This window comes from Oratosquilla oratoria, chromosome 41 (genome assembly GCF_046742065.1).
Source record: "Oratosquilla oratoria isolate Oo_2021 chromosome 41, ASM4674206v1, whole genome shotgun sequence".
Taxonomy (NCBI): Eukaryota; Metazoa; Arthropoda; class Malacostraca; order Stomatopoda; family Squillidae; genus Oratosquilla; species Oratosquilla oratoria.
This window is the reverse complement of record NC_134817.1, coordinates 12135771-12147637: the sequence shown is the minus strand read 5'-3', so window position 1 is coordinate 12147637 and position 11867 is coordinate 12135771. Positions and strand designations below refer to the sequence as shown.

Genomic DNA, 11867 nt, shown 5'->3' with positions numbered 1-11867 from the left:
GGTGACACTATTCCTCTGTCTTTAGTGATTTTAATGTTTTCTCTCCTGATTTTAGAAATACTATTGAAAATTGCATTCGATATCTTAAAAGATAATTGAGTTTTATATGCAAAGCAAACCATATGAAGTTACGATAGTATACTATATTTAGCATATTCACATTCTCTATAAATAGTAGCTGATATTTTGTCCGTGTTCCCTTTTTAAATTGATGAGAAAATGTAAGTTTTATATTTTTTATGTTAAGTTTAAGTTTTATTTTAAGTTTAAGTTTTAAGTTTTTTGTAATTTTATGAGAAAATGTAAGTATGTGATACGGTTATGAGAACCCGCTACAATTCACTGATGAGCGTGATTTGCTGCTGTAAGCGACTTGATCTTTACCCACCAGTAGTAGTGTCCAATCTTCCTTGATATCTTTTCTCCATTGCAGCAATGTCCTGATGGAATCTCTCACCATGCCCTTCACTCACTCCTCCCAAGTTTCCATGAAAAAATCTAAATGTGAATTAAAAAAGTGCACCTTTAGTGACATTCTACATGCTAAGTTCTTATAACTTAAAAGTTTTGCTACGAGCTGCTTGTAGTTTGGGTCTTTATTATTACCAAGGAATCTATAAACTATGCTTCGAAATATACTCCTCGCCTCTCCGACATCGCTCATTGCATTCTCAAGTTGCATTGACTTCAACATTTTCCTTACCTATGGATCTGTAAATATACCACCTTTAACTTGGCCTCTGATAGTTTTGGAAAGAGTAAACTAATCTCTTGAAATACATTTTCTACCATGATCTAATGCTTTCACAAACTGTTTGACCAAACCAAGTTTTATATGAAGTGGGGATAGCAACACTGTGGCAGGCTCTACAAGAGGCTGTCTAATAACATTGAGTTTTACTAGCTGGAAGTCATCTCGAGGGGGCCACTCCACTTTCTGGTAGTGTTCATTATCAGCCCTACTGTCCCATGGGCAAAGAAAATAGGAATACTTGGTGTACCCACCCTGTAATCCAAGTAAGAAGACGAACATTTTAAAATCATCACAAACATCCCATTTAAAATCATCATATTTACCTTCTCGAGAAGCCTTTTTACATTGTCATATTTTTCCTTCATCTGTACCGAGTATGCTATAGGCAGAGATGGATACTGATTACCATTATGTAGTAAAACAGCTTTGAGGTTTTCTGTAGAACTATCTATGAACAGTCGCCATTGTTCAGGGTTATGACCAATTCTAATAGCTGTAAATAAGTCATTAATATCTTTGCAGAAGCAGAGATCCTCACTTATATCAAAGTATACTTCGAATTCCTCATGGCGCTCCCTTATACTGTTGATCTACAGTCCTCTCCCAACAGATTCCATTCATTCAGTCTAGATGCTAAAAGCTCAGTTCCTGACTTAGTGAGGCCCAAGTCCCTGATAAGCTCATCCAGTTCACGTTGATTTGGAAATTGTGTGCGAGTACTCAGACATGGCTCAAAATTTTCATCTATTTCTTCATTGCCACAATCTTCCCACACTCCAGATGAGACCTCCATCATATCCTCTACCTGAAAAAAATGAATTTATGAACTGGAACCTAAATATGAATTGTATGTGTAATCGCATTACAAGAAAACAGATTGTGAGATTTCAACATTGATTCTGTTACAAAGAATATAATTCACAATTTTATAAGATTTACTTACATTTTCTGATGGCCATGGAACCAGTAAGGTATCATGTGGCACAGGTGCAATAGAGGATAAAATGCTGGGAGGAAAGGGATTTTCTACCCTTTGCTTTCTGTACTTTGATATGTCAATCATACAAAAGTAGCAATCGTCGTGATGGTTTTATGGTTCTTGCCAAACTCTTGGCACAGCAAATGGCATTGCTTTTCTTGCACTTCTTAGCCATGAATCTAAACTTGATCGACAACTTCCACGTATCACATGTTGGGCCATGGATGTTCTTGGTCACCCATACTCATTCCAAAGTACAATCTATAAGTAATCCAGTACTTCGCACCTTTCAAAAATTTATGTGATACATGCTTCGCTCCAACAAAACAACAACAACAACAAACAAAACAACCCGATATTAAAAATGCAATAAGATTAAAAAGATTGAAATGGGTAGGACATGTCACAAGATTGCAAGAAGATAGATGGCCAAAGTGCTCAATAATGGAGTGCGTGGAAGACAACCACTTGGACGACCTAGAAAAGACTGGAGGAGATGCATTGAAGAAGATGTGCAGATATACAGAATAGAACCAAGAGAATGGAAGGAAGTGGCACAGGACAGAAAGACATGGCGAGACGCTTCAAAAGCGGTTATGGATCACCAAGTTGCCCGAAGACCAGCGGAGTAAGAGTAAGAGTATGCTTAGCTCCAACATAGAAACCACACACGCAACAGATGAATCTGGTGAATTCCTGCATCCTCCTGTAGCCATGGTCAAGAACGTCAATATCTATAGTACAAACCTGAAAAAAAGGAAAATTGTAAGCGACAATTATAAGTGTGTTTTCCGTACCCCATACATTTCTCCGTATTGATATAATTTTCTATATCACTAAAACGGTCGATAGTAGAAGAAAAACAAATACACATATGGAACTAGCGCAAAATTTTTGCATTAGAAGCACTCGGAAAATTAAGAGAAACAAAATTTTTGTGAATAATGTTACTTAATGTTATTAGCATTATCAGTACCATCACAATCGCCTCCATTATTACCACACCCATCATCTTTTATGAGAAATACATTAACGTAACCCGAAGGGATTTCTCCCCGTCTCCTCCATTTCTTCATGAGGGGACAGAGAGTGGGGTCGCCGATTTAATGAAGTGGCCTTGCTGTATATGTACTGTGTCTTGCGACACTGCTTCTGACCCAGGGCAGTGGGCGAGATGCAGGAATGACCCGTCACCCAGGAGGAGCCAAGAAAAAAGGGAGGGAGAGGGGTGGATTGGGATGGAGTGTGTGGGGATGGAATGGATGGGAGTGGTTTTTGTTTTTGTTTATTAGCTACCTCCCTTGTAAGGGGGAAAAAAACTTTGGTATATGTATGTATTATTATCAATATAGTATACTGCCATTATTCTCTCTTTCTCTCTCTCTCTCTCTCTCTCTCTTTCTCTTGCATTATCATCTCCCTGATGTTGACACCGGCCTCTAATTATTGTTTTTTATCTCATAGGCTCTGGACTGCAGTGCTACATCTGCAACTCTCACAAGTCAAAACACTGCGATTCCATCAGCGTTGACTCCAAGGAACATTTGCAGGAGTGTCCGGCCGTGAAAGGAAAGCCCGAGTATACACTCTGCCGCAAGGTCGACATGCACCTCGACATGAACTTCGGAGAAAGTGAGTCAAGTCTTTTATGGGTTCTCGTTAACCCATTCAACTCCGATGACAAGATGTCTTGTCATTTGGTCAAATAAAACAAAAAATCATAAAACACCAAAATGTTTGATCAAACACCAGAAAAATATGACGTCAGTCCTCGCTTCGCTGCGAGCGAAGCGAGGATTGACGTCATATTTTTCTGGTGTTTGATCAAACATTTTGGTGTTTTATGATTTTTTGTTTTATTTGACCAAATGACAAGACATCTTGTCATCGGAGTTGAATGGGTTAAGCTAGCAATAACCAATTATAAACCTTGAGACATTGTCACACCACCAGAGAAGTGGTAAAGGAAAAAATTGAGGACAGCAGAACGGAAAGATAGTACAAGTTAGTGTTTTTCTTTTCTTTTCTTTCGGAGATTAATCGTCAATCGTAAAAGAGTGCCAAGTGACTCTGGTCCATAGGGGTGTCACTAAGCTCTGAAAGATATCGACAAGGTCCTTAAATAAGGTACAGTGGAACCTCGCTTAACGAGCATAGTTCATTCCCGAATCTTACTCGTTATGCGAAACACTCGTTAAGCGAAACTATTTTCCCATAAGAATCAATGTAGAATACGATAATGAGTCCCATGCTTAAGAAAAAAGACCCAAAAAATAATTTGTAGTAATATCTAAAATAGCTCTTTGATATTAACGCATAAAATAGAATAAAATAAAAATAACGCACCGTAAATAAACCCAGGAAAGAATAAATAATTGGTAAAATAGAATAAAAATAGATATAAATCCTATTGCAATTTACGAAAAAAAAGAAAGTAGTTCCTGATGTAAGGGAGACGAAGACAGTGGGGAAGATTATTGAGGTAAAGGAGAATCTTCCACCAAGGGAAATTCTTCTTCACTCGCTGCTATGATAGTCTCTACTAACTCACTATAAATATTTTTGAAACATTGACACAAGTGCCATTTTCATTGGAATCCCTTTTCACTACAAAGCTGTCTAGAGACGTATGTTTTTGTCTACGCTTCAAATTTTGGTGAAAATGTGGCACAGCATTATTATTAGATAAATTTGTAATGCGCATAGTCACTGCCTTATTAGGGTGATACTTCTCAATGTACGATGAAACAGTTTCCCATGCTTTAAGCATCTCCCTTATTGCACTGGAAGGTTGTTGCTCTGCTGAGGCTGTTACCTCCTCCTCCCCTGACGAAATCTCCTCCACAACTTCTTGCTGTGAAACAGAATGCAACTCCATAAGCTCTTCGGTGGTCAGCTCCTGTCTATGCTCTTCCACAAGCTCGTCGATGTCGTTGTTATCCACCTCCAGCCCCATGGTCTTGGCCAAAGACACAATCTCGTCGACTACAGGCTCCACAGGCACTGACTCAAACCCCTCAAAGTCGCGTTCGACAACGCTGTCCGGCCAAAGCTTCTTCCAAGCCGAAATAAGGGTTCTCTTGGTGACCTCCTCCCATGCCTTGTCGATCATCTTGAGGCAGGCAACGATGTGGAAGTGGTCTTTTCAAAATTCTCTGAAAATGAGATTGGTCCCCTCAGAACAACGCTTGAAGAGCGCTTTAGCGTGAGCTTCTTAAAGTTTGAGATGACATGTTGGTCCATGGGCTGGAATAAAGTAGTGGTGTTGGGAGGCAGGAACTGGATCTTGATGAATTGAAATTCATCAAGGAGGCCATCTTGTAGACCTGGAGGAAGGGCAGGAGCGTTGTCTATAACAAGCCAGACATGAAGCGGCAGGCTTATCTCAAGCATTTTTTTTTTCTCTCACAGAAAGACCAAACATTTCATTGATCCAATCAGCAAAAATGTCACGTGTCACCCAAGCCTTGCTGTTGGACCTCCACATTACACTTAGCCCGTTTTTCTGGACTTTACACTTCTTGAAGGCTCGTGTATTTTCTGGATGGTAAACGAGCAGCGGTCTCACTTTCAAATCGCCGCTTGCATTAACACAAAATGGCAGCGTGAAACAGTCTGTCATTGGCTTGTGTCCAGGCAATACCTTCTCCACTGTTATATAGGTTCGCTTAAGCATCTTCTTCCAAAAAAAGACCCGTCTCGTCGCAATTAAAAACCTGCTGCGGCAAGTAACCCTCAGAATTCACAAGCTTCTTAAAGTCACCGATGAAGTTGTGTGCTGCTTTTGTGTCAGAGCTTGCTGCTTTGCTGTGCCTCACAACGCTGTAGATACTGGTTCTTTTAAACTTCTTGAACCACCCACGGCTTGCCTTGAATGCTTTTTTGTCCGTTGCTGCTCCTGGCATTTTCTTAACGAGGTCTCGAAAATTACTTTCACCATCTTACAAATTATGCTATCATTAATAGTGTCGCCTTGCATTTGCTTCTCGTTTATTCATATAAGAAGCAAGCTTTCAACATTGTCAATAATACATAGCCATTGCATATTCTTATTACTCCCTTTGAACCATCTATCTCCTTAATCTTGTCCTTATTCTTGAGGGTAGTGTAAATTGTTGATGTCCTATTGTATGTGCGTGCTAGGTCAGCCACGCTCACACCTCGTTCTCGCTTCTCACTGATTTCACGTTTCACTTCTACGGTGATTTATCTTCTATTATCCCTGTCTTCTTGTGTTTTTTTTCCCATCGGTGGCATTGTTGCAAGGGTTATTAAACTTTGCACTGAATAACAATCACAAATAATGCGTCTGACCACAAGTTTGGAAAATGTACGATCACAAATGACACTAAGATGCTGGCGGAACGAACGCTAAACACAGACTGATAACCGAGCTTCACGGTAACACGAACAGAACACAGAACATTCACTCCCTATATGTACGATACGTGTCCAGCTCCCATCACTAGCTTCATACTGAACGTATATAGCAAAATTATCTATGACACATTATTTCTTCACAAATCAATTACCACATTAACATTTGTTTCATTTCCAATTTGCGTTTCATGATCCATTTAGTTACTACAATGCACTAATTACAACATAGTGGGATAATATCCAGAATTTCACTTGCAGAAACTTTGATAAAAAAAAATTATACTGTTCTGGACAGTTCTAAGACACTTTTCCTCTATGATATTTTCGTCGAAAATTTTGTGTTTTTGAGTTAGCACCCCCCTCTACAATTATACCGGCAAGATATTAAAAGAGTTGAAATAGAAACTGAGTTTTATACCATTGTGAACGATTCTACGACTCTTTAGTTCTGTGAAATTTCTGTCAGAAATGCCTTGTTTTCGAGGTATGCTACCCCCTCCCCTTCACAATTTTGGAAGCAAGAACCTGTGATATGGGAGTTGGAGGTTTTGGGTGGAAAAATAAACGATGAGTGGGTAATTCTAATCTAACCAACTAAACCAAACTTAACCAAGCCTACCCAATCCCACACATGCATAACCTAGCATTATAGCCACCGTGTTCAAACTAAAGGTGGGAGTCACTGCCCCACAAGAGAAACGTTGGTTGGCAGAGTCACGTGACACTCATGGATTACATATGATTGGCTAGAAAGAAAATAGGCATAACTCGAAAACACGCGATTTACTACGGAAATGTCATAGAAGAAAAGGGTGTTACAATAGTCCAGAATAATAATCATGGTTTTATAATTGAATTTGCTATGGGTGTAATATTGCATATTTTCTATGCATTCATCACCTGAGTTACTTCTAACAGCAAGATTTACTGGGTTTAAAAACAAATCAAAACTCAAAGGTCGGAGTAAAACAATCCATGATCTAGTAGAAAACTTCAAGAAGTGGCAACACTGACCTGGAAGCAGACGAGAGTGAGCTAGCCACGAGTCACAAGGAGACGCTTCTTGTGACTCGTCTACCTAAGTAGAAAGGAGCCTTCGCATCGGGCATACGAATCACGAAACATCGCTCGTTTAGCAATTTTTTTCTCGTTACATGAGGTGCTCGTTAAGCAAGGTTTAACTGTACTTCTCAGCCTGGGGTCTAGTTACCTCTGGGTAGAAACACGGTAACAAATGTCGCAGTTCCCAGAAAGGTTCAGTCCAAAAAATATATATGATTTGAACTTGTGAATGAAATGTTCTGGGAAATGGGGCAAGACTTGGTATCATGGCTGCCAACACTTGATAGAATGTCATTGTTAAGTAAGCTTTACCTTGATCCCTGTTTTTGAAAGGGGTCACAATTGATAGACTCCATTTGTTTAGTCGGGAATTTGCATCCCGAACTGAAGGGAATCGTATGATGTTAGCCGTTATCAATTAACTTTCTTCTCATTTTGTAACTACAGTATCTGGATCGAAATTGGGTCCCAGCAGTTGTCAATTTTAAGCCCCTGTCATTCATTTGTGATTCAAGTGAGTTTGAGTAGAAACAACTTAAGAATCTTTTATTTTTTTTTAATCTGCTAATGTCAGATCACCTTAGCGTCATATATTGAGAAGATGAATGTTGAGCTAAAAAAGCTAAACCTATACAAACATTAGACACATTGTTGAATTGTCCTAAAGGAAATCAAGAATACTGTAAGTGAAATCGTCTTCTAACTTTTCAAATGCATAACATATGATGAGAATCTTGAATGTGTGATGGGGCTTAACTGCCAAAGACATGGCTATCTTAGCACATAGGGCAAAGGTTTTAGCTTCATCTAGAGCTGTCTACTCATACAAGCTCCTAGCTTTTACCTTTAAACCAGAATGAATCTAGAAAGTATGTCACCAGATTGAAGAAATAGATCAGATCATGGCCATCATTCATTGTTTCTTGTTTAGTATTTATATCCATCTTAGCATAATATGTAGATTAATTGTCTGTGATTTCCTCTCCCCCTCTCTCTCTTTCTCTCTATCTCTCTCTCACTCCTCTCTTTCTTTCTTTCTCCCTTTCTCTCTCTCTCTCTCTCTCTCTCTCTCTCTCTCTCTCTCTCTCTCTCTCTCTCTCTCTCTCTCTCTCTCTCTCTCTCCTGCTTTTCCTTTACTTTTTCCTTTTCTCTCTCACACACCCCTACCTCCCACTCATGTCTCCTATTTTGCTACTGTCACAGAGCACCCGGCCGGAAACAGAGTCCACAGGAGTTGCGGCTACAAGGAACATGAGAACCAGGAAAATGAGTCTTGCTACTACAAAAGCGGCTACAACACACGGTCGTGGGTGTGCGCCTGCAAAGGCGATGAATGCAACGCTGCCGTCTCCTTCAGCAATGCCCAGATCCTGACTCTACTGCTGCCCTTAGCACTTCTGCTGGTGCCTAGGAACAACTATTAGAAGCAAGAGGAAAAAGAGAGAAAGAGAGAGAGAGAGTGGAAGGAAGGCTGTCCAGACTGATTACCCAGGGGTGGAACTGATGTGAGCGAAGGTCTGGGCCACTGAGGGTTCCTGGAGAAGGCGCTGAAGGTGAAGGTCCTGCAGGAGTTTGGTCCCTTCTCTTTCTCTGGCAGTGGCTGTTGCTGGTTATCTGCGAGCCAGAGGTTTCCTGCAAGGGAGACTTGGGGCAATGAAATTATTGTTTCATCTTTCACCTGTTTCTTGGGACTGGCTAGAAGAGGGGACTTTGGCCAAACCCAGCTGACACCAAAGTTCAAATTTTGATTCTTATTGATATATATTTTTTCCAATACCTTTTAATTCCCCCCCCCATGCAATTTTTGTATATGCCACACCTGTATATCTGAGTCATGTTTTCCCTGCCTTCCCCTTTCAAAGACATAAAAGAAATAGAAGGACCTTACTGGGGGAGACGATGTACTGTATTACCAACTAGGAATAACATCCTCTTCCCTATCAGGACTGACATCATCTACTTAAATGAAGATTGTCAGTAGGAAGATCCACAGGATGTAACTGCCCTACAGCAACAAACACCCACCTGGAGGAGGAGAACCTGAATCTACACAACCCCTCTTCAGGAACCCTCACTTGCGTAGTCAGACTAGTTGTTGTCCCTTTTGGCAAAAAGCCCTCCGCCCGCAAGCAAGCCAACCAACCAGCCAGCCAAGCCCTCAAACCTGCCTGCCTACAAGCAAACAAGCAAGCCCGCTCAGCAGTGGCAGCAGCCAGCACCCCACGCTCCTTTCATGACCGCAAAGCCAGCAAACAGTCTCTCCTGCCCACCACCCATTTTCTCTGGCCCAGCACCGCCCAACCACCTGCCTGCTCATCCCCTCTGCAAGCTCCTTCCTCACATGCTGAGTGCCAGTGCCACGCTGTGCTCATTGTGAGGGTTTGGCACCAAACTGAACCGACAGGGTGTTGTTCTTGCCTGGTTATTTTATTTTATTTTCTATTTATTTTTTTCTTAATTCTGTGACATCTTTCTGCCAGAGGGTACCCTCAAGAAAATTTTCCCCTCGTCTCCCAATACCCCTCCCCTAAGAAATATCCCTTTCCAACACCTACTGCCCCAGAAATACGCTCAAACAAAAATCCCCTCTCCAATTCCCCTTGTCTTTTTCAATCAGTCCCCAAAGGAACACCCTTCCCTTTCATCTATCCCCTATGGGGCTTTCTCAGGTGTTCCCCAAGGGCAAAGTGCATATTGAAATACTTCCCCAAACAGGCACAATCACTCCATTCATTCTCCTCCACCCCTTCCTTCCTTCGCACTTTCATCAGACCATGTCTTTGTGCCCTCCCATTACTCTAACCTGTATTCTCATCTTATCATCACTCCTTATTAACAACCATTTGTCCACATTCACTTCTTGTTTTTCTCACCCCCTTCACATTAACTCCCTCTTCCACAATGCCGACCCCACCCTAATCTCCCCCATTCCCACCCGGCCCCTGCCATGGCAACCCTCCCACTGTAACAATGTGAAGTTGATTTCTGAATTGATATGCAAATGAGAGCACGGAGTCTCGGGTTCCTTCAGGGAGTGGGCCCAACAAGGATGAGGAGGCACACAAAGGAGGTGAGGCAGGGATGACCTCAGCACCTCGAAGAGGGACATCAAGAAGGGGCCAAGCATTGGCTGGAAGGTGTCATGCTGAGAGGTGTTGTTTGAAGCTCACACACACTCAGATTTATTTGTCAGATTGGTTTTCAACAAATTATTTGAGAATGTGTGGAGTTCATCTGGCATGTGTGTGTGCATTGAATTAGTTTGACCAAGCCCATTTGTCAAACTGGTTTGACAGAAACTTTGAACATGTGTAGGGTTCTAGAGGGCATGTGCACCTGTGGGTTGTGTGTATACTATTAGCAAAAAGAAGAAAAAAATCAGACCTCTTGGGTATAAAAATAAGTGAAGGTTAACCTTTGACACGTTTTCTTGTTTAGTCATGGGTCAGCATAGTGCATCTGTTAGTCCGATATGTAATATTCTTTTGTACCTGAGGTCTCATATTTTTTCTTTCCCTAACTACACATTGTGTATATGGATATTTTCATATACATATGCATTAAATATATATATATATATATATATTATATATATATATATATATATATATATATATACACATATGTATATATACATATATGTATATATATATATATATATATATATATATATATATATATATATATATGTATATAATATAGGTATACAGATATATATAGATATATGTATATATATATTATGTAATATGTATTTGGATGTATGTATGCACACTGTTTATATATAAATGTATATAGTAAATAACTTGCTGTCCAGTTAATGGCTTAGTGCCTCAGAATCTTACAGAAACTTCAGTATGAGGTACTGAATCTTGAAATACTGAAAGTAAGGTAGTTCCAGCTATACTGACAAGATAAATGTTGAGCTTGGCACAATTTTATTTATGTAATTTTTATTTGATCCCAAAATGCATTTTTAACTAATGCCTCTTCACATTAGTTTTTAGTGTGGGTGATATGATTTTTAGATGGGACAAGGTGACATTCAAGGATGTGCTTGTTTTAGTGGACACGATTGGTTCTGATTCAGTTTCATTCCGCCAAACAACGAAAGGTCAGTTGAATGCCAAGGCAAATCGAAACGTGTTGATTGATCCTTCCAGCAAGTGGTGTAGTCACACTTGACTAGAACAAGGTCCACCCATCAAATGGATAGTGAAATAGTGTGGATGTAGGTCACACCTAAATTCATGCAATATATCACAGTACAGTACAGTACATAGTTCACAAGCTTTTTCATTTGTGACCCAAATTACAACCTACTACTGGTCATGTACTGAACTCTGAAAATGTTTCAGGTATCTACTACTGCTGTACTATGATTGCCCCAAAATATTTCTCTTTTTTTTTTTTTTTTTCTCTTCTTCTTCTTTTTTTTCTGACTGAACCGCAACCTTTGACAACAACCTTGCAACCATGGGTTTGAGACCGAATGGGTCCAGGGGTTGGCCTAGATTTGGCACATGACTGTGCACACATTTAGTAGAATAGAGAATGACCAGCAGCCCTGCTTCTAGTCCTTTGCCAAAGCTTTCAAACCAATGCAAACATTGTAAGCTACATCTGTCTTTGTCTTTGTAGTCCCAAGAGCCCTTTAAAAGGATGGCACTGAAAGCTTTGCATAAATGCTGTCAA

At 40.2% G+C, this 11867-nt stretch overlaps 1 protein-coding gene across 1 annotated transcript in view; it reads left to right on the top strand.

Moving 5' to 3' along the window:
• Positions 1–10740, top strand: part of LOC143020966 (uncharacterized) — a 137665-nt gene extending 126925 nt beyond the window's left edge. The window contains exons 2-3 of the mRNA XM_076178016.1: positions 3198–3365; positions 8379–10740. Coding sequence (XP_076034131.1) covers positions 3198–3365; positions 8379–8599 — 389 coding nt within the window. The 3' untranslated portion in view covers positions 8600–10740. The remainder of the gene's footprint in view (positions 1–3197; positions 3366–8378) is intronic.
• Positions 10741–11867: the final 1127 nt, after the last annotated feature.